Source organism: Ambystoma mexicanum, chromosome 9 (assembly GCF_040938575.1).
Source record: "Ambystoma mexicanum isolate Mex_15411 chromosome 9, UKY_AmexF1_1, whole genome shotgun sequence".
NCBI classification, from domain to species: Eukaryota; Metazoa; Chordata; class Amphibia; order Caudata; family Ambystomatidae; genus Ambystoma; species Ambystoma mexicanum.
Genome location: NC_090931.1, coordinates 1,354,444,431 through 1,354,472,227, shown reverse-complemented (window position 1 = coordinate 1,354,472,227; position 27,797 = coordinate 1,354,444,431). Strand labels below are relative to the sequence as shown.

The window sequence follows — 27,797 nt, the reverse complement described above, 5'->3', positions numbered from 1 at the left end:
CATTCTACTGAGACAGCTCTCCTCAATGTCATCAACTTCATCTCTTCTGCTCGGCATGCTAACCTTTCATCTATTCTTATTCTTCTCGTTCTCTCTGCTGCCCTCGATGCTGTCGACTATTCTGAACTAATCTCTACATTATCTCTCCTTGGCATCAGAGATAACCCTTCACTTTGTTTACCACCAGACAATTTCAGGTGTCCTGGAACAGCCTTATGTACCCACTCACCCCATTACTGTTGGAGTTTCCCAAGGGTCTGTCAATGGTCCACATCTCTTCCCTGTGTATACTTCAGCTCTCAGAGCCCTGATCTCCTCTTACTGATTCTACTATCAACGCTTTGCTGATGACACTCAGATCTTCTTCTCCTTTCACATCTTATCCGAGGAGCTGTTATCAAAAACATCTAACTGTCTCTGTGCCATCAAATATTTGAAGGAATCTCAATTGCTCATGATCAACTCTACTAAGACTGAAGTGATCTACTTCCCTAGTCAAACAGGATCTCTTCGTCTCCTCCTTTTCTTCTCTTCTCTCCTGACTACCTTACTAACTCTGCATCTCCAAATCTGCCACTGCAGCCAGACTCAACATCCTCAATATCAGCCACATCTGGCATCTTCTTCCTTTCAAAACTGCTAAACATCTAATCACCTCCTTCATCCTTTCTAGATCTGACTATTTTGAGAGTCTCCTATGTGGCCTTTCCAACTATGCTTTTTCACCTCTGGAAAACTTTGTGATCTTCACACTTTCAACCTTTCTCCATTTACCTCTACCTCCTCTGCCCTTTGCCAGATTGACTGGCTAGCTGTGAAACAAAGGGTTAAGTATAAGCATCTTATCATCATCTTCAAAACTACCCATGGGCTCAACCCACCCTACCTATCTGCTCATCTCACTCCCTACTCTCCTTCTTGCTCATTAACATAATTCTGAGCTCACCTCCTTGCGACCACTCAAGCCTCTTTTGCTCCCTTTCTTTTCCCCAGGCTATCTCGCTCTCTCTCTTTCATCGCCACTATACTCTGGAATTTTCTTCCTTTCCATACTATTCCAATGCTGCAATTGTTTAAATCCAACTTCAAAGCTCTACTTCTTTCTGAAGAACTTGTTTCCTAGCACTCTAGGCTACAGCATCACCTATGGTTCCCTTCTCCCTACCCTTCATGGACAACCCTACAGCACTTTTCTGTCACCCCTTCTTAAATTCAGCTCTTCCTCCACCATCACATGCCTATGTCATTCTTTCCTGTATTCGTCCCTGGTTTATGCTTCTAATCTCCACCCTCTGCAACTCATCCAGAACAGGACTGCAAAACTGGTCCTTAGACTGAAGCCCAGGGATCGTATCTCTCCAGCACTGAAATCTCTGCATTGGCTCCCAGTGGCTGCAAGGATTAAGTTCAAGATGATCTGCATTGTCCACAAGGCCTGGCTCCTCCACTCCAACTCCCTCAGGGTCAGTCGCTTCTCCAAGCAACAAGTTGGTGGTAGATCTCTTTCTACGGCTGTGGCCTCCCTCTGGAACAGTCTCCCTGCCTCTCTGAAAATTAAGGAGAACCATCTCTGGTTCCGGAAGCACCTCAAGACCTTCCTCTTTGATTCTGCCCTCTCTTTCCTCTGCGTATTTCCTGTCTGATACTGCACTGGTCACCTGGCTACCCTCTGATTTCGGGCCCAAGTCCCTGTCCTCCGAGTTGCACACCCGCACTTCCTCCCCGTAACCCTTGTACCTGGGTCTGTATCTGTAACCCTACAGTCCCCTTATCTGTACCTTTGCACACCTGCTGTCTGCACTTACCCTTGCACCTGCCATCTGCTGGCCACACTTCTTTTTATTGTTTTGATCCCATGTACAGCACTGCCTCCAACACGTATGGTCTGAGAGGCCTCAGAGTGTAACACATAATTCCCTGCCATTTTCAGGATTACCTCTCTCCATTCCTTTAGACAATTGGCAGTAGGAGGGGCAGTAGGAGGGGTTCAACCTTTAGCTAAAAGGGTCCTATGTGAGTTCATAGAACAGGCAAATATGGAGGGGGCCACCACCACACTTTCATTCCAGTTCGAGTTAGGAAACACATTGGAGAAGAATTTGTGTCCTGCATCACCTCTCATCCAAGCACTGAGGTACCTCAATGAAAATGCCCAGTGAAAAAAACGTTGTTAAAGGGATGTTATGGTTAAGTTGCACTAATAAAAACCTATGCAATTCAATGGAAACACTTTGTTAAAGGGACATTATGGTTACAAGTAAAACTGAAAACCCCCATAAACCCCCATAAATTCACCAGTTATGGTAAGCTAAGCAACCGTAACTCATGCCACCACCGTGCACTGCAGGAATGCAGGACACAGCCAGGACATCACAGATGGCATCACAAATGTCATTGATGACAAATGGCACCACATTTATAAGGACTTACAATATTTTGGGACCCCTCCTCTAATTTTGTTCCCTCTTGACAGAACAGCACCACACTTTCCAAAACCATTTGGATTCAGATCTAGAATGAAATTCCAAAGTGTCATGCCATTTCATTGAGTGGCGCCAAAGTTATAAGCCATCCAAAAACTGCTTTTTACCGACCCTGTAATGCACAAATAAGCATAGATGCCCCCGAACATCTAAGATGTTCGCGGATATCACAGGACTGCCCGGGAATGTTCGGAGACATCAGAGAAGAGAAACACCTGTTTTTTGCCTTTTTAAAGCCATTCCCCATCCCATCCTCAACACCTCTCGCATCCCCAGAGATTGTTTCATTAGTTTGACAAGTGCAATTTTGTTTTTTTTTTATATGTTTTTACTGCGATGTTCACAGACCCCGGCTGCTGTCCGCGAATCTAACATGGTGGGTGTTTCGAAAAATCTGACGCAACTCATTATTTTTATTGACCTATCAGCAGGCACACCCGATAACCACAGACATCACGTCGCCTCCTAGACCAATCAGAGGCCCATCCGCAGACGGATGAGGGAAGTGAGTATGCGTACCAAACCCAGACATGACTAATTTGTTTTGCCCTACTTTTTGGTCATTTAAAAAAATAGACAGAATTACACCGAATCTACAAAAGCATGCTTTTGGGACCAATCCGGCGCTCCTGCCACAAATTTGGTGAAAATCCATCCAGCAGTTTGGGATTTGTAGTGTTTGAAGTACAAGTGCATAGGTACTAGCTTACAAAATGCAGGCAAGCAGGGTAATTGTATGGCCTTCACTTTACCTCTCAAGCAAAGATGTGTGCTCCTTCACTAAAAACAGTATAGTGTGTGACAGTGATTTGCTCCATAACCTGGGAGCGGTTTATAGTTAATATTTCAAATTCAATTATTTTGAATGCAAACATGTCGAAAACGTTAAATTGAAAAAGAAATTGGAAAGTTTCTTTTTTTTTTAAATGTTCCCCCCAATCCCGTTTTTTTTTTACACTTTATTTTACTTACCAAAACCCAAACAAAAAAAACGTATTAAATAAAAGAAACTATACATTTGAATTTTTCTTTTTCGACCTAATGTTTTCCACATTTTTGCATTCGAAAAAATGCGTTCGACATACTGACTGGACACCCCTGGGAGCATAGTTTTAGCTTAGCAATGCTGGCTAGTTAACATTAGATGTATTGGAAATAATCTATCATCCATACATGGTTGGTCAATAAAAGCTCACAAAAAGTTTTAAAAAAATACAAGGATTAACATATGAATGCATTTTAAGACAATATGACCGATTTAGCAAACATCCCAGTGTCATCTCCACCGTGCTGCTCCATGAATTGTTCTACATTACGGATCACAGTGATCATCTTTATTCCAATTTACAGGTTCCATTGCCTAAATCACATGATCACAATACCATGTATTTATTTACCTAGATATACAACCAATACATATCATAGATACTTGATGCCAGAACAATAATCCTGATGTGACATGATTTATTTGCAGATTTGAATGATATCTCAGAGGCATTTTGATATATTTCTGTATATAAATTCCTCTGTTTTTCCACTTACCCCTGTACGAGAATAAAACAATAACCTGTTTCATATATTTCACTAATACATTATTGTACATTTAACTTCAAACTTTTGTAGAACAAACAGAATCACAGTCAGGATGCTGTGCTATAATATTTATGTATATTGGAATTACCATTCATTTTTGTCAGAGTCACAGTTGCAAAAGTGTCTCATATCCAAACAACGTTCCTCCAGTCCACATGCGCATTGTTGTATACTAGGAAGGGATCCACCCCAGTAATTTTGCCTTTCAAACGACCGGTCAACCCACCATGTAAACGGTGTTCCATCTAAAGAAGAACAAGAGACAAAGAAATTATAGAATTGTGCAATTACAAAGAAAGAAAGAAAAGAGATTGGAGTGGATAAAATGAGGCATATCATGATTTGAAATTCTTGTAAGCAGTACCTATGTATGCAAATATGTAATAAGTACCACAAATATATATCCTAAGCACTAAAAACGAAAATCACATTAGGGATAAGCAGCAAGGGAAATAGGGAAAAGCAACATAGAATAAAGTGGTCTTCTCACTTTCACATTTTAAAACTAGAACTTGATACAACAATGAATAACATGTACAGGAATAACTTCCAATGATGTACAATGCACTTGCAAAGAGAATTGCAAACCCACAAGCACACGGTTTATAGAAATAAGCTTTAATGATTGTCATATATCATATACCCATGTTTTATCATCTATTTAGTTTCTATGGAAAATAATATTTTGGCAAAATATATTATTTTTCAAATAAAATAATGAATGAAGATAAATGCCTTAATTCTCTGCAGCATTGATTGTCATATTCACAGTCAGGGAACACACCAGAGATGAACAGTGTGTAAAGGAGATTTACTTAGAAAATACATACTGACTTCGGTCTTTCACCTTGGTTGCAAAATCTGGTAAGGATGTCTCTACAAACTGTGTTGTTCTTGTTGCAGTGATTGTTATTTGCCTTGACATATCTGTAGGAGATGCAGTCTTTATTTTTTGTAATGTATAGAACTTCTAGGTTTCAGGATAGCTAAAGTCCATGGTCATCATCCACAGTTGTGTTTCAATGGCATGGGCATTTTAAATAATTCATTTCTTCTTCTATGGTTCTCTTACAGCTATGCTCCAATATGCTGTACATCCAAAGGTGTAGGCCTATAAACAAACTTTAATTATCCATAGCATGAGATGGATTTCTGGCAGAAAATCGACTCAGACTAAAATAGAATCGGTTTATTTGTTATAGATCAATATTAGGAATGAGATCAATGGCCTACTCCTGAGCCCCTTGAGCTGCAAATCCCCCTTAGTGGGTTAATTAGGCCATATGTAAACGTGTCTACTGTGAATTAATTTGAGATTGTACGATTTCATGGACTTTTATTGAAATTAATGCACTTTATGCGGAATGTCTAGATTGGAATTGCTGCTAATTTTATTTATTTCATGTTGATTGTGCTAAGAATGTAGTTTTGTGCCATGCTTTTATGGCATTGCCGAAATAAAGTGACTATTGATTGATAGATTGTTTGATTGATAGAGTGATTAATCGATTGGCAACATAGAATTGTATTGTTTCTATATGTTTTTGGTATCTTCATGAGCACATGTTCAAGAGAGTAAGGGTCTGATTCACAGAGCATTTTTCAATGGGATTACGTCATTATGAACGTTTTCTGTAAGTCATGGCCTAAGATTGTACCTTTCTATGCTGCTGCCGATATGAAGATGCTAAACATGCACACAAATAGTGTGCAAGTTGAGGAATAGCAATCCTTTAAAATTTTGCACCAATCATGAGGAGAGTTGTAAGGGCCCTATAAGGGCATAATGTGTCCTATAGATTTAGTAGCCGAAGCAAGAGCTACAATGTCCACATTTATGAGGGGAGATCTATGGCATCCTCCAACATTGTTATGCAAGTCAAGTGACAATGGGCTGTGTCTGCTTGAAGCAGAAGTGTAGAGGAGCAGGTGGATGCCTCTTCTTTGGCCCCCACCCCCTAACCACCATCATACTGGAGTAGCAGATGAAGAGCTACAATTGGGAATTCATGCATGGATTCATGCAACATTCCTATACAGAGACCAGTGTATGAAAGACGATATGCACTCAGAGAGCCATTCAGAATATGCCTTCACGTTGAGGCAGAGTAAAGATGCTGCCAGAAAGGATGTCCACTGCCGTGATGCCAGAATGTGGCTATAAACAATATGGACACAATCTAAGTAAAGTCTGATGACAACAGAACGGTGTCATAAAGAAGATGTATGAACCTATGCTGAAACAATATGAAAATACTTAAGACTAACGGTGTAACTGAAACATATACCTAAAGACGACGTCATTGTAAATATAAGAAGATGAAGTAACATGCTGACCAATAACTGTAAATACGCTATAATGAAAGGTAGAAAAGGCATTTAGAAGCTTGCTAAAATGAGGTACATACATAACATTTAGGATGGCCATTGGAAGAAAATGGATGACGGCCCATGTTAACAATCAACCCTGCGACCTCAAAATAAGAGCCTAGGATTGCAAATTGAAGAACTGATAAAGAAGCTGTTTTTGTGTGCAGAATAAGGGAGTGCCCTTGCCTGGGATCAAAGAGGCTATTTTGAGATGGGTGTAAATCATAAGGGGATTTGAATGTACAGACCATGTGCAAAAGACATATTTCCGCTAAGATTAGGAGAAACAAGGATATTTGCAGGTGTCAAGTGTTGAATAACCACAAATGCGAAAGCCTATGTGAGGTGGATTAAGCAAGTCTCTAAAGTTCAGAAAGGGTAATGGCACCCTGTTTAATAAAATCAAATGGTAGTAAATGAGAGGCTGAAATGGACGGAATTGTGGTCTCCTAACATGTGACTCAGAAATAAAAAACAAAGGTTATTTGTTAAAAGACCAGATGGAAATAATGGTGTGCTCATACTCCCTTGAATGTTCCAGAACTGTCAGCAAACCACAATGTCAACTACAAACAGAAGACCTTGGATAAGGATCAGGTTGATGATATACGATGGACTCATTGGGAAAACACGGAGTAGTCCAATGGGATTCAATCACCTAAATTTCGTTTTCACTCAGATGCTGCTAAACAAGCCGAAGGTCCAAGGTTGGATGGGGTTTCCAACCAATTATAAAGCCTGCCATGCACTTTTACATACAATGTTGCATTTACCAATCCGTTGCCATATTCACTGCATAATCAGTATATTACGTATGTAGCAATAGCTCAGGGCGTGTCCTACCGACAAAGGGAAGCCAATGAGATAGAAACTTTTATATAATTCTATAAATAGACATATCCCCCTAATCCAATCCCTCTCGTTAATAGGTTTTGCAAATGCCATGTAGGGTGACATCATAAATAACATATGATAAAGTATATCAGCTCAGTACAAGCAAGGGAAAATGTGAATACGCATACAACTATTTTGATAGCTGTTACATCTCCCTGCTTTCTTTGGTTAAGATTAAAGCAGTATTTTACCATCTTCCATGGGTCTGTCTGATTATTTGGTCTAATATATTTACTAGTAATTCCATCTAGCATGTAGAAGACACTACAAAGTGCTAGAGCACATTTGGTAGCAGAGGATAGTTCTGGTCTAACGACCCCGGATGATCTCCGGCTCCTACCATTAGCTAGACAATTGCAGAGTTTCCTGCTGAGAGCGGAGCGTAAAAGAACACATGTTCAAACTTTGCTTGGCAGGTCCCCCTTTGATGAAATTACTGTCTGGTCCCAGCAGTTGCCCCGTAGAATGAAGGCGTACTGGTCGAATGTGGGAGAGTCGATGCCGAGGAACTCGAACTGAATAGCGGATGTAATACGACCATCGAACGTGGTAAAAGATAAGGGAGGGAGTGATTGTATTGTGGTGTGTTGTGTATATATATATATATATTCAGTGAAAAAAACTTTGTTAAAGGGACGTTACGGTTAAGTTGCGCTACTAAAAACCTATGAAATTCAGTGAAAAAACTTTGTTAAAGGGACGTTATGGTTCCAAGTAAAACCGAAAAACCCTTAAAATTCGCCAGTTATGGTAAGCTAAGCAACCATAACTCGTGCCACCACCGTGCACTGCTAAGACTAACACCCAGGACATCAAAGATGACATCATAAATGTAATTGATGACATCAATGATGACATCACATGTGTATGTACTTCTCATGAAATATGTGTAGAAGGGATTCTTATTATGTTGCGAAAAAAGTGTCAAGAATCATTGCAAGAAATATACCCTAATAACTGCATTGAACGATGCATCTTATTATGGGGTTCTATCTAGTATACTAAGCTACTCATACAGAAACATAACATTGTGTGCAGCGTACAAGATGAAGGTATGATATTCCTAATGTTAATATGTTGAATAATGAAATGATAATTGTTTTCTTAATAGATTTTTCTGCACTGTGAAATATGTAATAAGTAGCTAATAAAACCCATGTATTACATAATTGCATTACTATAGACAAAACACAAAGACACAAGAACACATACCAATATGGGTATATACAGGGAAAGTGAAGTTAGCAAAAAAGCACAAGTAGTAGCAGAAACAATTAATAACTTAACTGATTAGTTTCATGCAAACAAATGATTGCTCTGTTTCAAAGCTGCTATTTACCCTATGTATATGTATCACTTGATGTGATTGGACCCTAAGGAAAGTAGTGTGAGTACAATGTATACAAATATGACCATATACAGGGAAAATACAGCCATACAAAAAAAATAAAAACAGAACTATCAGAAAGTGCTCATAAGTCTAGTGATTATCTTTATGCACAAAAAGGATTGCTGTCTTTCAAGCTTGTGTTTTCCCATATGTATATTTTTCATATGATGTGACTGTACTCTAAGGGAATTACTGTAAGAACCTACTAGAAGGATATGTCTACAAATAAAATAAAATTCTTAGTTTCTGACTGTTACTGAAGAAAACCATGTGGCCTAGATATGCCAGCAAAAGAAAAAATAGTGAGCCAGACATGTGATGTCATCAGTGATGCCATCAATGACATTTGTGATGTCATCTTTGATGTCCTGGGTGTTAGTCTTAGCAGTGCACGGTGGTGGCGCGAGTTATGGTTGCTTAGCTTACCATAACTGGCGAATTTCAAGGGTTTTTCGGTTTTACTTGGAACCATAACGTCCCTTTAACAAAGTTTTTTCACTGAATTTCGTAGGTTTTTAGTAGTGCAACTTAATCATAACATCCCTTTAACAAAGTTTTTTTCACTGCATTTCATAGGTTTTTAGTAGCACAACTTAACCATAACGTCCCTTTAACAAAGTTTTTTCACTAAATTTCATAGTTTTTTAGTAGCACAACTTAACAATAATGACTTTGACTTTATATACATGTCATATGGAACTGACTAGATCTCTTCTTATGAACTTTATGTCCGCGAACTTATTTAATGTTCGCGGACATGTTCGGAGAACAGTACCACTACCTAAAAACTGTGGGGGGGTGGTGGGGTATGTTTGATTGTTATATCATAATATAGGAACATTTAACAAATTCAAAAAGCAGCACACAAACACATTATATATAGTAATACATAAGAAATGTAACCCATATATGTAACACACTAACCATTCATTTAAATACAATATGTTCTGAAATGGAATATACCACAAGAAGATAAATTGGCTTCCAACATAATTACCTCACAGACACAACAGAACTGAGAACAAGACCAGACCCACTGAATACATAGGACTTATCTTACCAGAAATAGTAAGTGTACTTCATTTTCCTCATATATTTATAAACTTTCTGTGTTAGATTAAAAAATATATCTTTTTTTTTTTTTTCTCACAGAAATGTCTAGTACTCTTGAATGGCTAGAGGACAATTTCCCACATGAAGAAATGTCACAAGATAGTGAAACTAATGGTAAACACTTTATAATATAAACCATTTATTTATTATTTTTTTTATATACATTTAACATATACATTATTTTTTTGTACAGAGCATACCAGAAAAGAAAACACTTCAGAAAACCCTGTTATGGATAACAGTCTTCCCAATATAGAAGAAAAAATGGATGTATTGTTGGCTAATTTTAATAATTTAAAAACTTTTGTAGAAAATCATTTCAAACCAAAAACCTCGTACCATTGCCCCACATGTACTTGTCCCTCCTCACCATATCCCAGTCAATTATCCCCAAACCCTCTCCATAATCCAAAACGTTTTGATGAGATTTCCATCCCTTCTTCACCTACTACCAATCATGTTGAAACCCCAAATTCTCCTGTGTTTGTTTCTGTTTCTGCCTCACCTTCTCTGTCATAAATTATTAATATATGTTAAATAAAGTTAAATTTTAATATGGTATTGTGAATAATTTTTTTTAAAAAACAATAAAAGTGTCCGCGGACAGTGCGAGTGTTCTGAAATGTTCATACATAAACGAAAATGGAGGTGTCCTGAAGAACACCACACCTGTTCGTACTGTTCGCTAGCAAGTTGAAACTGTTCTAAGAACACACATGGTGTCCTGAAATGTTCGTAAAGAAACAAAAATCAAAGTGTTCTAAAGAACACTATATCTGTCCGTAATGTTCGCTATCAACTTAAAACTGTCCTAAGAACACAATTGGTGTCCTGAAATGTTCGTAAATAAACAAAAATGATGTGTCCTGAACAACAGTACAACTGTTCGTAGTGTTCGCTAGCAACATGAAACTTTACTAAGAACACACGCGGTGTCCTGAATTGTTCGTAAACAAACCAAAATTAAAGTGTCCTAAAGAACACTATACCTGTCCGGTACTGTTCGCTAGCAAGTTCAAATTGTTCTAAGAACGCTATTGGTGTCCTGAAATGTTCGTACGTAAATGAAAATGGAGGTGTCCTGAAGAACACTATACCTGTTCGTAGTGTTCGCTACCCAATTGAAACTGTTCTAAGAACACAATTGGCGTCCTGAAATGTTCGTACATAAACTAAATTACACGTGTCCTGAAGAACACTATATCTGTCCTTACTGTTCGCTACCAAGTTTAAACTGTTCTAAGAACACAAGCGGTGTCCTGAAATGTTCGTTTCACGTGTGACGCACTTTTAATTACTTCAGAACCCGCACAGTGTCCGTAGGACATCAATGCGCATGCGCTAACCAATCTCCATGCACTTGGTGTCCTGCGGACAGGTGCTTTCTTCGCGGACTAGTTCGCGAATGGATCATATGACCGCGCCCACGCTCATCGTGTATCCTGAAATGCGGACACTGTTCGTGTCCCCGAACAATTTAAAAGTACATTTTCAGTTAATCCATAATATTTTTCAATAAAATCTCACCATGGCACAAGTCCCACATAGCAATCTTGAGTTTCTATATACCTCTTGAAACTTTCCAATCCTTTTTTTGTGTTCGATCTGTCCGCGGACAGTGCGCATGTCCGCGGACCGCGCACAAGCACCCCTATAAAAGACCACGCCCAAGAGCTTATTCCCATTGTGTTTCTGGCTATTCTTCAGAACACAGTGATTTTTGCTACCACCTGCAGACTACACCATCATCGAGATGGCATCCTTGGCTGCTGAACTGCCACTTGGTGTTGCACCTGCTTCAGCACCACCCCCACCCCCTCCACCACCACCACCTCCCGAAGGGCCAGAAGATGGGAAACAGGAGTGAGGATGCTGAGGATGAAGAAGAGGATGATGAGAATGAGGTAGAGGAAATCCCTACTACCCGCACTAGGCGTGAGTCTTGGGTGTGGCGGTTATTTACCATTCATGGGAATGGTCCTAAGGCTCGTGCGAACCGTGTTACCTGCAAAGAGTGCAAAATGATACTTAGTCACGGGAAGCACGGTAAGTACAGCTTTGGGACCACTACTATGAAGCGACACCTGAGGTCATTCCACTCTGGGTTGTACCTTGCGAAGAACGTAGCAGGTTGATTTCCTCTACTTCATCCTCTGTTTCTGATCCTGTCACCACAAGGACCACCTCTGTGGGACAGCGTCTTTCTCAAGCTGCCTCACAGGCCATACAGAATGCTGATGACCCTTACCTTTCGAGGGTCACAGTTGTATGTATGTACTGTGACACAGTACTCTGCAGGGGGAGCGACTTCGGAGTGCTTTTGAGACTATTGTCTCAGAGCACGAGAAGACCTGCTCACTACCCAAATAAAACCCATTCTACATCTTCCTCTCTCAGCTTGCCCTTTCTTATCCCTGTGGTTGGTGTCCCCCCCTTTACCCTCCTTTACCCTCCTCTCCTAGTGTGTCGTGTCTGAAAAACGAAAAAAAATACAAAATTACAAAAATCAAAAAAAAATAAGGCTCTTTTCAGAGCCGCCTTTCCCAGTTAAAAAATAGAAGTGAAAATAAATGAAGCAGGGATCTTTGTATTTTTTAGAAGTCCGCGGACAGTTCGAGAACATTAAAAAAATTGGGTTGCTACTCCATCACAAACATTGTAATTTTCTCTGGAAAGAAGTGGTGGCTCTGAAAAGAGCCTTTGGGTGGTGTTTGTAAGTCAAAAATTGTAAATGCTTAACATCTACTTCAAAATCGTTGTTGTAATTCCAAAAAAGGTCGCAATGCATTTTGTACATTTCTCAGAATAATCTGATTGCCGGCATAAGTAAAATGGACTCCATCTCTGCGAAAAATATATGTACTACAAAACATAATATTTTCATTGTGAAAAGAAGACATGCACAAACAGCCTTATTAACATTGCGCCTTGCTTTTTCCATTTGTGGACCAAATGAAGAAGAACAAAGCCACATTTGCGCAATCCGTGAAAATATCACTTGAGAATTAGGAAACATGTCCATAACCTACCTAAGTCCTTCTTTCATAGCAAATTGCAAAAAAATTCCAGTCACATGTCCTAAACTGTTCCCTCCACAATGAATTCCAATTATGTCTGGATGTTGCTCTGTCTCCAAAGTAGCACAGAGAGGTAGAAAGTCCAACCACTTCATTCCACGTACTCCATGCCAGTGTACTTCCACATGTGGGAATCCAAGATCTACAGCTACTCTACAGCTTTCTCCATGCACCTTCAACCAATGTATCCACGATTCTCCTAAAATCCAAACAATCTGTTTTCTGAAACACACAGCCATAGCTATCTTTTGTTCTCTCAGCAAAAAGAGTATCTGAGAAAATCTCTCCTGGCACAACACACCCACCAAACTTTCCTGACCAATCCCTTTCAGTGCTTATTCTCATTTGCATGACTTCTGAACCCAAAAATCCCCGGATGTAACTCCCGATATCCGCGAACTACCGCCATGTCCGCGGACATATCGTAACATGAACAGCCCTTCTACCATTTCCACTACACTCTCTCTGCCATTCCCTCATTGGATGTTCCTCAAAAATCACATGACCATGCATATTTTCTGTATAGTAGATGAACACATTTTCAAACAGACTTTTACATTGTAAAATCTGTAAAATGAATTTACTGTACTTTTTTCAATTTCCTAAAATCAACTATCACTTATAAACCTTTATACTATTTACTTTCTTTATACACACACACTCAAATCATGTTAAACTAACATTTTTTAAATGAAATATATAGACTACATATATTCAAACAAAATTGCATGCAAACACAATATATGTTTAAACCTTTATAAAAATACTTATACAATTTCATATTTTTTGTTTTTATTTATTTATTTACATAATTACTTTAAATTAGACATGATTTTGAGGCGCTATTACCTAGAACAGTTTACTTACAGAAATAGTGGTATTCACTAATATATTATAAATTTCACAAGACATAGTAAAGATATATTTTTTTTTTGCTACAGTTAGTCATTCTATACAATTTGTTCATTAAGAACATATCATATGTACTGAACTGATGCAATGTATCTTATGTAAATAAATTAGTTTATTGGTTTTACAGAAGGCACTGAGGATTTCAATTAAAAAAAACAATATCTAAATTAAAAACAGTGCTATATACAAACAAAGTTAATAATTTTAAGCTTTTACAATTGCAGTGAAGACCAGTTTCCTGAAAAGAAGCAGCCAAATTCGAAGAAGAAAAAAAAAGTTACTTGTTAATTTAAAAAAAAAGTAAGTAAAATATCACCATAATATTTGTATTATTAATCAAATATACTATAACATTAATAGGAGCTATTTTGGTTTCTAAAAATAGAGATTTTGTACCATTTTGTCCAAAAAATGTCCATGTCTTAAACAGCGATTTACAGCCCGAATGGCCCACAAATTTCTATTTCTGGACATACAAATTACCCAACTGAAACACTACAATTTTCATATTATAGAACAAACAACTGTTTTAATTGTATACATTAGATTTACTATTTGTACTTTTCCACACCACTAGCTTACTTTTTTTTTGTCATCTGGACCCCAGTTTAGTAACACATAAATTCAAGAATACCTATCCCTACTAGTTTAAGTTCCCAATGCCCAATCACACACCATTACATACATCTTTATCATCTTACTCAAACACTCATGCACACAGGACACATACATTCCAGAACACCCCAACCCATATCTTCTTTATTTTTTTCAACAGACCCTAAAGAATGCCTACCAAAAGTCAAGTCCGTAGAAAGCAACGCAAAAGTAGAGCAAATGAAAATAAAGGTGTCCAACATAAGCATCGATCTCTAGCAGAATTTGAAAAAAAAGTTGAAACAAAACAGCTAATACAATCATTTAGTGAAACACAAGAAGTTTCAAGTACAACAACTTCGCTTCCTCTATCAAAATGTAAAACAAACCAAAAAACAATTAACAGAAAATCAGCTATCAGTACAGATAAAACTACTTCTTCAAATTTTAATATAGTGCAAAGTAAGCATACCAAGAAAAGTATTTTAGCCAAAATATACCATCACAAAGTCCTTCAAAATCTTATAAAAACAGGAGAGAAATCAGGTTCAAAGCTTAAAACCTATCGTAGGAAATTAATCTTAGAAGCATTGATGGACAGTGCAATTCTTCTCAAAAGAAATGTATTTATTTTACTGTTGAACAAAATGAAACCACTAACAAAACTAATAACTAAATTACAAAAAAGACTTCTCAATAAGCGAAATGTCAACAGAAAGAACTTCTTAAGTATCTGAGGAGGTGAATGGAATCACACTACGAGCACAGAACCATATTTTAATGAAGAAGCGTACAAACAAAAGCAAACAAATACAATTGCCATAAATAGCAGTGGTCGAGGTTATGAAAAAGTGAATAATACCATAATGGAACAAGAAGTACTCCTTACAAAAATATGCCCTGAAAACTTAGAATTACCCCTCCATTCAACTGAATCAGAATGTCTAGTGTACAAATGGCCATGCACGTCAATGTGTAACATTCCCAAACAATGTTTCAAATCTTTACACCAATTCCTCAATAAATATGTAAAAAGCAAAGACAAAATCAAAATTAAATTACTGAAAAATATAGATACCTGTCCAGTGCGCAAGTACACAGGACTACAAGGACATTCATTGGCCTGCATTACAGGACCTACTTGTAAAACCACTTTCCATGATATCAAAAGGATATCAACACATCATTCAACTATAAGAAATCTAGTTTATAAACAGCACTATGCTAAAAGTCCTGCTTTAGCACTAGCAAAGTTAAATAACATCCTTCTACATGGTACAGCAAAAGACCTACTTGAAGAAATTCACTATATCCAGAAAAAATATTTTGGAAGTGAAAGCCATTTACAGAATGAAATAGCTTTAAACCAATTAAGCAACAATTCTACACATGGCAACCTTTTGCTAAACAGATACAAAAAATAAATACTAAAATTTAAAAGTACATCAGCTGAAGTACCAAACCATGTATGTGGATGTTGCCGTAGAATTTTTTATAAAAGTAACACAAAAACTGTGGACCTATCATACAAAATAGAAGACAATGAAGATTCTAAATGGTTTGAATTAGCTCTCTACCTTGTAGCAGAAAACAAAAATGAAATAACTGAGCCCTTAATACTTTGCAGTTATTGCACTACAAAACTTGACAACAACCAAACTCCTTCACGTTCTATCACAAATAATTTGGAATTATACCCAGTACCAAAACCTCTACAACAACTTAATTTATATGAGAGCATCATAATTCAAACAGTACACCCATTTCAAGCAATAATACGCCTTCAACCAAAAACAGCAAAATTACCTCCCTCTGAATTGGTAAAAAGCATTCGTGGAAAAGTAGTTTATTTACCATTAAATCTAAAAGAAAATGTGCATACTCTAGGAGTGCAACGTCCAATGCAGCAATCTTTAATTATATTAGTAAATTGAGTACCTACAAAAGACAAAAAAATATGGCAACAGCTGGTAGATTTATATAAAGTTAGACAAGCCTTCCAATATCTTAAAGAGAATAATGAATATTACAAAGAAATTAATATTGAAGAAAACTTGAAAGATACAACTGAAATAATTCAAGAAACACAAGAAGCTGGTCAATTTGAGCTACTAGATCATGCTACAATATCAATTACTTTAGACCATTATACAATTCAACCTTTGCACTGTAATGACACCGTATAAGATGTACTGGAAACTTACCAAATGCGTCAAACAAAAGGATCCCCAATCAGTATATGGGAAAAAAGTATAGAAGCACGTGCTTTTCCTCTACTCTTTCCTACTGGCAAAGGAGGAAGGTATGATGATAGACCTATTCAAATATCAGCTTCAGAATACCGCTCATTACGGATGTATTCTGAAGATCCCAGATTTAGACAAAATGTGGAATACATATTCCACCTACTCTTTGAAAGTGAACCAGCAACTTTATGTTACGGAGTTGCACACATATTAAAATCAGGATCACACTTTCAAAATATGACAGCTACACAATTATTAGAGAAAGTGCAACAAAAGGATGAGGTTTTACAATCAAATATTACAAATCTATTAGCAAATATGCGTGGTTTCTAAAGAGTACTGGTTTCGACGTCATGGAGATGTACGTTGTATGATCAGAAACCTTGGCCCACCCACTTGGTTTGTTACATTAAGTTGTGCAGAATATGCATGGGAAGATTTACATGATTTCCTACGCATATCAAATAAAAACAAAACAAACATAGATATTCTAACACCTGGAGAACTTTGTTCTTTGGATCCTGTTAATGTTTCAAGATATTTTCACCATCGCTTCATTGCTATGCTACATTTTATTTGTAATAACACTGTTCCTCCCCTTGGAGAAGTGCAACACTTCTTTTGGAGAAAAGAATACCAAGCCAGAGGAGCACCACATATCCACATGCTTTTATGGATTAAAGATGCTCCTAAATTTGGTCAAGACAGTGATGCCACTGTTTTACAGTTTATTGAAAAATATGTCACTTGTGAAATTCCATCAGAAGCCACAAATAGTGATCTTCATGCACAAATTTTACAATTTTAAAGACACAAATGTGGAAAATATTGTTGTCGCAAATACAAAAACAAAGGCAAATACTACACCAAATGCCAATTTGGTTTCCGTAGACCAGTTACAAATACAGGTCAAGTAAACAACCTCATGTCTTCAGTTAGACATAGTGTTAAAGGTAAGTCCCCTAAAAATACATATTACATAAAAAGAAAAGAAGAAAAATATATCAATGATTATAATGCAATAATTGCCCACTTATGGAATGCAAACATAGATGTGCAGTACATTGCAAACAATTCTACTGCAGTTGCACGATATGTCACAGCATACTTAACTAAAGCAGAAGAGACAGAGCTCCAAGACCTCTGGAATGACCTGTCATCAGATAAAACAGTATCTCAGAAATTATACAGCTTGGGCATAAAAATGCTCACCCATAGAGAATGTGGATCTTATGAAGCAGCTGATTGTTTAACTGGTACTTCATTGTATGGTAAATCTGAAAATATAGTATGGCTAAGTCTTGGTCCAGCTAAATCTAGAAAAAGAGTTCTAAAATCATATGAAGATATAGAAACAATAGCCAAACATGATCCCAACAGCCAAGACATTTTAAAAAACAATTTATTGGACACATACTACCCAAACAGAAGTAATACTTTGGAAAACATGTGTCTATACCAAATAGCCCAAAACTACACATACAAAAATAATATGAAACCTGATGAAAAAAAAGGTAAATATAGAGTGACAGACTGTGAAGGCAGCTTAGTTAAACTCACTAAACCAAATGTAATTAATCATATCAAATTGTCATTGAAGACTCCTCAACATAAAGAAGTATATTACATGTCCCTGCTACAACTCTTCAAACCATGGAGAAAAGATGAACAATTACTAGATAACTATGACTCATATGAGGATGCTTTCAAAGCAAATGAAAGCACTATAACTGATGTAAACTTTACACAGTACAAAACAATGTTGCACAATGAACAGCAACATGAAGAAGAACTCCAAGCCCAACTAGATAAGGATACTCCTGACAGTAGTCAACCTTCTGTAACAGGAAGCCAAGAACCACTGGGAGAACCACTAATAACAAATGAGGCAGAATTAGCTATGATAGAAGTAGAAAACACCATGTGTCAGTATGAAGATAAGGAAGACTTAACTATACTACAATCAAAACTAAACAATTAGCAAAGTAGCTTTTTTCAAGAAGTAACAAAACAAAGTGCACATGGTGTAAAACATGAAAATAAAGAATGGTCCTGCCATAATTATAAACCTATACTACTGTATGTCAGTGGTGAAGTTTGTTCTGGCAAAACATTCCTAATCAAAATCATTAGTAAGTTCCTTGAACAATTGACAAACAACAAACTGTCAGCTGTTGTCACTGCCCCCACAGGTTTAGCTGCCTACAACATAGGTGGTGTTACACTACACCGATTACTACTATTACCAGTAGAACACCAGAACAAATTAGACTATTACAAACTTTCTGCAGAAGTTGCAATGGAATTACGCAGAGTATTGAAACAAATGAAAATGCTACTAATAGATGAAGTGAGCATGGTCTCCAACCTGATGTTAGCTTTGATTCACCTCAGATTACAAGAAGTACTCAAAACAGACTATGAAGAGCTCTTTGCAGGAAAACACGTTATTTTTTTTGGAGATCTGCAATTAACACCAGTAAAACGTGAACCTATTTTTAAAACATTAGGGCACAAACTCTGCCGTAAAACTGTTGGCAGCATTGGAAATGTCAACCTTTGGCAACATTTCAAATACAGAGAATTAACAGAAAACATGCGCCAAACTGCAGATCTAACTTATGCCAACATTTAAAAAAGTTTGAGAGTTGGTATACTTTCTAAAGAAGCAGAAGCAACATTGAAAACACGGCACATTAATGCACTTTATGGCGATAATGCATGTGCTACAGATGTTATGGAACAATTAGCCCACAAAAATGTCAATTGTATGGCCTTAATGCCAACTCTTGCAAGCTGTCTCAAATTCAATGAAATAATGTTAAGTAAAGAAATGCAACCAATAATGGAAATTAGCGCCACAGACAAACTAGATGTACATGGTATGACACTACCCATGTGTGACCAAGCCACAACAAGACTAAATAATTTAGAAAAATCAATCTCAAACACAGCAGGCTTAGAAAAGATGTTAAAATTATCCTTAAATTGCAGAGTAATACTTAAACGTAACCTTGACGTGGACCAAGGACTAGTTAATGGAGCACTGGGTACAGTTGTTGGCTTTCAAACATACCCACGTGACAACAACATTCAGTTTGTCAATATACTCTTTGACAAACTTTCAGAAGTAAAACGGATAGGACGCTCAACAGCTAGATTCCTTCTCTTCAAAGATATGTATGTACGCAGAGAACAATTTTCTCTAACTCTTGCATACGCAGTCACGATTCATAAATCACAAGGTCTTACCCTAGACAAAGCAATGATAGATATTGGTAACACAGTCTTTAAAGAAGGCATGAGCTACGTAGCACTATCACGCTTACGTACACTTGAAGGTCTATTTCTAATCAACTTTGATGCAAGTAAAGTAAACGCTGATATTCCTTGCATTTTAGAATATAATAGACTTTGCTCACTATACACTCCCCATCTAAACACATATTCTGTTCCACAAAAACTAAAACATTGTAAAAGAAAACTAAATCAAACAGAAATGCAACAGGACGTCACTGCAAATCCTCCAAAGAGAGTAAAAGAAACTAATACTTCATCAAGTACCACAAACAAAAAAGAATCAATTAGAGAAAGTAAACCAGGTACTTCTTTAAAGAAGGGAGACAAACTCCAAAAAAAGCAGTTCGATACAGAACTACCTGGACCATTTAAATTCTCAAATATAGTTGGTGTAAGTTGCTATGCAAATGTAGCATTGAATATTCTATTTCAATTACCATCAATTGTTGACAACATTTACTTACACAGTACAGACCCATTGTGTTTGCAAATGTTAGTACTTCACAGAAATGCAGCAAACAATCCTGACAACACATATAGGGGCCAATTCATAGAATTCAGCGCACAAGTGGCGCACGCGGCTGGCGCACAGTGTGCGCGTGCGAATCCCTGCGCCAGCCGCGTGCGATAAAATCCATTTCCGCGCACAGCGTATTCATGGATTCCAGCCACCAAAACCAGCCGTGGCGCACAGTGGCGCAGCGACCCTGCAGCAGCGCCAGTTACGCCTCCAAGAACGCCTCTCGCGCAGGGAAAAGCCATCAAAATCCCCAACCCAGCGCAAAGGGCAGCAGCAAACGCAGAGCTGGGAGCGTGTATTCCAGGGGTGTGCGGGTGTTTCCATACGCGACTGGGCTGGGTACGTGTATTTCAGGGGTGCGCGAGAAAGTCAACACGCGATTGGCCTGGGTACGTGGATATTAGGGGTGCGCGAGAAAGTCTACACGCGATTGGCCTGGGTACGTGGATTTCAGGGGTGCGCGAGAAAGTCTACACGCGATTGGCCTGGGTACGTGGATTTCAGGGGTGCGCGAGAAAGTCTACACGCGATTGGCCTGGGTACGTGGATTTCAGGGGTGCGCGAGAAAGTCTACACGCGATTGGCCTGGGTACGTGGATTTCAGGGGTGCGCGAGAAAGTCTACACGTGATTGGCCTGGGTACGTGGATTTTAGGGGTGTGCGAGAAAGTCTACACGCGATTGGCCTGGGTACGTGGATTTCAGGGGTGCGCGAGAAAGTGTACACACGATTGGCCTGGGTACGTGGATTTCAGGGGTGCGCGAGAAAGTCTACACGCGATTGGCCTGGGTACGTGGATTTCCGGGGCTCGCGGGTGGTTCCACACGCGAAAGGGCCTGTGCGAGTGGGGTAGTGTATTACGTGGGTGTGCGGGAAGTTCAAGACGTGAATTGGCAGTGTGGGTCCTCCCAGGTCTCCCCTCTACCCCATCCCACACCACAGGGGACTACCCTGCACCCCATGTCATGTCCCGCAGGCAGCCCATTCACCATGGCCATGCCCCCCAGACAAGCCACATGTCCCCTTGCACCCCCACCCCCCAGCACTGTGGGGCACCTGCCAGCAGGCCCCCACCCATGTCGAACTCCTGTTCCCCACCACCCCCACCCCCCAGCACTGTGGGGCACCCTCCACCAGGCCCCCACCCATGTCTCCCAGCACCCCCACCCCCCAGCAGTGCAGGGGCAGCCTCCACCAGGCCCCCACCCATGTCTCCCACCACCCGCACCCCCCAGCCACCAGGGGCAGCCTCGACCAGGCCCCCACCCATGTCTCCCACCACCCCCACACCCCAGCAGTGCAGGGGCAGCCTCCACCAGGCCCCCACCCATGTCCAACTCATGTCTCCCACCACCCCCACCCCCCAGCCACCAGGGGCACCCTCCACCAGGCCCTCACCCATGTCTCCCAGCACCCCCACCCCCCAGCCACCAGGGGCAGCCTCAACCAGGCCCCCACCCATGTTTCCCACCACCCCCACCCCCCCAGCCACCAGGGGCACCCTCCACCAGGCCCCCACCCATGTCTCCCAGCACCCCCACCCCCCAGCAGTGCAGGGGCAGCCTCCACCAGGCCCCCACCCATGTCTCCCACCACCCCCACCCCCCAGCCACCAGGGGCACCCTCCACCAGGCCCCCACCCATGTCTCCCAGCACCCCCACCCCCCAGCAGTGCAGGGGCAGCCTCCACCAGGCCCCCACCCATGTCTCCCACCACCCCCACCCCCCAGCCACCAGGGGCACCCTCCACCAGGCCCCCACCCATGTCTCCCACCACCCCCACCCCCCAGCCACCAGGGGCAGCCCCAACCAGGCCCCCACCCATGTCTCCCACCACCCCCAACCCCCAGCCACCAGGGGCACCCTCCACCAGGCCCCCACCCATGTCTCCCAGCACCCCCACCCCCCAGCAGTGCAGGGGCAGCCTCCACCAGGCCCCCACCCATGTCTCCCAGCACCCCCACCCCCCAGCAGGGCAGGGGCAGCCTCCACCAGGCCCCCACCCATGTCTCCCACCACCCCCACCCCCCAGCCACCAGGGGCAGCCCCAACCAGGCCCCCACCCATGTCTCCCACCACCCCCACACCCCAGCAGTGCAGGGGCAGCCTCCACCAGGCCCCCACCCATGTCTCCCACCACCCCCACCACCCCAGCACTGTGGGGCACCTGCCAGCAGGCCCCCACCCATGTCTCCCAGCACCCCCACCCCCACCCCCCAGCCACCAGGGGCAGCCCCCACCAGGCCCCATGTGCGCCTCAGTGGCGGACTCCTCCTCCTCTGTGGAAACCACCAACCTGGATGGCACCTTGCCGTCTACCGCCGTAGCAGGCCCCTGTGGGGGCTCACCCACCCCTTCCGCTGCAGCCGTGGGGGCATCCCTGCCGCCTTGCTCCACAGCGCCGTCTACACCCTCTCCTTCACTAGCCGCTGCGTAGAGGCAGACATAGAACACAAGCATCAGGGTACTGTACAATGGTACCCTAGACAGGAAGCAATAGCAGATGAGTGCCACTGTCAAAGTACACTTCCATCATGTCACACCACAACACATGTGTCAGTCCAGGCAAAACACACACAGTGACAGTCATGCTGCGTGCCATGGACATTTCTATGCATGTCCAATGGACTCACGAATCATACAATGTAATGGGACTCACATGCATCATGGGTCATGCCTATCACATGCACACACTTCACCTCAGTCACATCCATCTGGCCCCGTACACCCCAATCACAGTGCATACAGGGATGACTAGGCTGCATCAGTGAATCAGTACATTGTCACAGACATGTGTCATGCATCCATGGCACTCACAAGTCACAGACACGCAGGTCAGGCACACAGACATGGATACCACATATGTATCTGGCATCAGCACCCATCCCTCGCCCCCACCCATGTCCAGGAACAGAGACTGCCATGCTGTCATGTGTGCAATCTGCACAGGGCTCCCCATGTCGCATTCAAACACATGCAACAACCATGCGGTTCACACATTACAGGTCGCACATGCATTACCATGATGTTCCTGCACACATACATGCGTACATGGCCTATGTCACACATGCAGGCAAGTATCAGACAACCAGCACACTGCAACATGCCCTGTCTCACACAGCAATGCTTGGCCACTTACCGCTCAACTCCAGACGGGTCTCCCTCTCAAGGACCTGGCTGTGGAGCGCTGGGTGTGCGCGTTCCATGACCCTCAACTGGATGGAACTCATGCGGCCCCGGCCCCCCTCCACAAGGCGCCGGGCCTTCATGAGGGTCCTGGACCTCAAGTCCTCCCAGCGCTTCTTGACCTTCAGGATGGTGCGGGTTGCCACCCCCTCCGCGTCCTATCCCGTCCTTCCCTGTTGGCGCGGGACGATCCGAAGAGGGCATCATACTGCCCCAGGACTTGCTCCACCAGGACACCAACTTCGGTGGCAGTGAAGCTGGTGCCCCTCTGCCCCTCTGGCCGGGGGTTGCCACTGGTGTCAGATGTGGATGTGCCCGACATGGCAACCCCAGGGGCAGGAGTGGGTGGCCAACTGGGTCCTGGGGCTGGGCTGTGGAGCGATGTCATTTGAGTCGGGACTCTTCTGTACCAGCAGGGGTGGACACAGCAACTGGACCCCTGCAGATGGCTGATGTGCAGGCACCAAATGGCAGGGCACGGTGGCAGCAGGCAGGCAGGCAGGCAGGCAGGCAGGCAGGCAGGCAGGCAGCAGCAGATGGCATGTGGGAGGCTGCTTGGGGCACTGGGGGCCAGTGAATTGGCCTTCTGGGCAGGAGCGTGGTCTTCCGTGTGTTTTCGCGTGGCCAGCTTGATACGGAGTGATTAGGCACGTGAAAAATCTGCACGCAGCGTGTAATGCGCGTAAGCGCGCGTGAAAAACTGCACGTCCGCGTGTAATAGGAGGAAAGGGCCCATGCATAAGCGTGCGCGCGTGAAAAAATGCACGTCCGCGTGTAATGCGCGTAATCAAACGTGAAAAAGTGCACGTCCGCATGTGACGTGACGCGTTTCCCTCAGCACGGGTTAAAGGTGAGCGGGCCCAGCAGTTCGCTGTACGTGCCTTTCGTGGAGACCGACGTGTGTTGCTGCTTCCAGTTGTTTCGCGCGCCATCTACTTCACAGCTCTCAAGGACGTATCTCTTCTTTTGGCGGGGGTATTGGCTACGCGTGTTTTTCTGCATCGCGCTAGTCATACGGTGAGTCGCAAACGCTCCTTTTCCCACTGCGGGTGCCCCTGTGTATCGCACCCATTTTCGATGTCATCGTAGCCTGCGTGTCCCACGCGTACGCGTTATTCGTGTTACTGGGTGCCACCGCGTACTGCGGGAGGTTTAATCCACGCACGTAGGCTGCAGGGTTGCATGCACGGTTTTACTGCAGTTTTGGGGTGCCTGAGCGTTGCGTGACCCGTCAACACATCACCGGGGTCACATACAGCCTTGCAGGTGCAGGGGGGCTGTTAACATCTTGCTTCCCACCCCCTTCACCCCAATTGCCCAGGTCAATTGTGCTGTACACCTCCCATTGGCACCACTCCATCTGTGCCAGCACTATTACATCTGTGCCATGGTAGGGAGGCTACCAAAGGTGAGGGGCGCCTCAGCTGGGCGTCCTCCTCGTGGCGGGCGTGGTCGGGGACGTGGCCGTGGTGACCAGGGAGTAGGGGGACTCCAGGGTGTCCAGGGCAGCCACAGAGGGGGAAGAGGCAGGTGTGCGCCACTTGAGCACAATGTTGTGCCATGTGTTGGTGCAGCCATGCCACCACCCCCTGTGGTTCAGGGGGATGCAGCTCCTGCATCTGGCACTGGCACCCGTATGACCCGGCAGTCCGTTTCATCGACTGCCACGGGCCCAAGGGTAGCGGTAGCTGCAGGTGCAGCTGTGGACACCGCCACCCAGGCTCAGGGTCTGCCAGCGCAGGCTGCGTTGGCACTTGAAGAGCCCTTGGTAGATCTCCAACAGGCCAGGGGGGAAACCATTGGGGCAGGCCGGGCTGCTCAGAACAAGACACGTGTCCCTGGGGCAGTCATGTCATCTGCTGCCCCGAACAGCCGGGTGTTGGCAAGTGCAGGGGAAGCACCCCGGTTGTGAGTCTGCCAACCAGGACCGTTGCGGTCAATGACCCTGCCACAGCTGATGTTGCTGCGCAGGGTCCATTAGTGGGCACCCAGCTGCCACTGACACAAGTCAGGCCTTTGGTCATCCCTCCACCTGCCACTCCCTCGGCTCAATCCACCCAACCCACTGGCCATACTGGTCAGGGCGGCATTAGCCAGCCAGGGTCTGCGCCACAGTCCAAGAGGAGGAAGGTTGCATCTGCAGCACAGGCTGGGACCCCACACACAGCCACGACCTCCTGCACGTCGAGGAAGAAGCCTTTCTGTAAGCAGGAACTGGACTTCCTCGTGGACTACGTGCGGGGACACAGCCGTGACATGCTAGTGGGTGCCAATAGTCAGACTACGGCTGCCCAACGTGACACCCACTGGAAGCATGTTGCGGAACATGTCAGTTCATTCGGCCATGAGGTGAGCACGGCGCAGGAGTGCAAAAAGCGCTGGAATGACATCAAGCGCAGCACTAAGGCCAAGCGTGCCTCAAATTACAACTTGACTCTGGTGACTGGCGGTGGGCCTGCACCAGAGGAGGAAGAACTCACTCCGCATGAGGCTCTCGTTGCAGAGTTCATACCACCAGAATTGGTCGAAGGTGTGGGAGAGATGCTGGACTTTGATGCCCAGTCCAGTGAGTGTTGATGCGCAGTTGTTGAGGACGTGTGTGTTTCACTTGTGGGATGTGTTGTGCATGATTGCTGCTACATGTGACGTGTACATGGTTCTGATGTGTAAGTAATGCAATGCCACCGTCATGCATGTCTCCTCTGCCTGCATGCGGGACTCCATGTGGCCATGCTCCCTTGCCCCTCCTCCGCCACTCTGCACCCCAGTTCCACCTTTGCACTGGTCTGCTACATTCTTGCCAATGTGTAGTTTCATGTTCATGTGTCCTGTGTAGATGCTAACTTCCAGCTTAGAAAGTGCCAGACATATGCCGTGTGGTACAGCCTTAGTACTCGATGCAGGGTATCCCACTTGTACTGTGCAGGGACATGAGTGCCCATTCATGCTCCATGTGCATTGCACGCATGCCCCTATGTGTCCTTGACTGGATGATCACTGTAATATGAGTCCTTGGTTACATACATTGCCTGCCATATTATCGGCCTCCCCATGTCAACTGTGGCTCAGTCCTGAGTTGCACACATGTTTAGGCTCTGACAATCTGTGTGGCTCACAGGCCTCAGCCTGTTCAATGGCCAATGACTCTGTCCAACTCTTGTCGTGTCTTCTTCACACGTGGCCGGCCTCCGGATCTTCCATCATGTGTCCTGCCCACTGTCCCAGCATCATTTGCAGTGTTGTAATTTAAATCACATTAAGCTGTTGATGCCAGTCAACACTGCTTGTCAATACACAGGTGTATGGTCAGCCTTTTGATACCATGCTAGGCATCCCTGCTTTGGTACTGGGGTGGAGGGGTGCTTGCCTTCTAGACATGGTACACATTGAATACACAATGCACGTGATGTCTGATTTTGACATTGCACTGCCTTCACATTTCCTGGCACACACCATGGAGTGCTTGTACATGTAGGTAGTGAGTGGCGTACACATTTTCTGCACTGCATAGACCCACTTCCATGCAAACTGCCACCTTTCAACAGGTCTGATCACAGAAGCTATTCTAAGTAGACCCAGCATGCATGCCAGGTCATATGTTGTGTGTCACATGTCTGCCGGATGCCTTTGCTGTCGGTGTGTGTGTGTGTGTGTTGTGTGCTTCTGACATGTGTAGTGACCTTTTCCTCTCTATTTTTCAGGTGATGACGCAATGGATGCAGAGGATGGTGTTGTCATGCCAGACACAGGGTTGGTAAGACCACATCAACCCGGCACTAGTGGGGGTCGTGGGGTGGTAGGCCACGAAAACCCCCAAGTGCTGCAGTCCATCCTGTCTCTGGCTGCCTATGAGTCCAGCCTTGATGACGACTCTGACGTCCATGTTGAGTTGGATGAGCATCAAGTCTATGTGTCAGGGGTGAGTGATTCTGATGTGGACACTCCTCTGTCTGCGACACCTGCACTGAGGGATCAGACAGTCTTGGTTCCTCCGCCCGTGGTGGATCGGGACGCAGGGTCACCCTCCACACCAGTCACTGATGTGCCTGGGACATCACGTCGACGGGGGCATGTAGTCGTGCAGCCGCAGGCGGTGCCAACACAGCAAGGACCCCCGGT

At 43.1% G+C, this 27,797-nt stretch overlaps 1 protein-coding gene across 2 annotated transcripts in view; it reads right to left on the bottom strand.

The window, feature by feature from the left end:
- The window catches only part of LOC138489128 (contactin-associated protein-like 5), a 1,755,478-nt gene that overhangs the window by 263,976 nt on the left and 1,463,705 nt on the right, over window positions 1-27,797 (bottom strand). For both annotated transcript variants that reach the window (XM_069616764.1, XM_069616763.1), the window contains exon 14: window positions 4,165-4,321. In XM_069616764.1, the coding sequence (XP_069472865.1) occupies window positions 4,165-4,321 (157 nt within the window). The remainder of the gene's footprint in view (window positions 1-4,164; window positions 4,322-27,797) is intronic.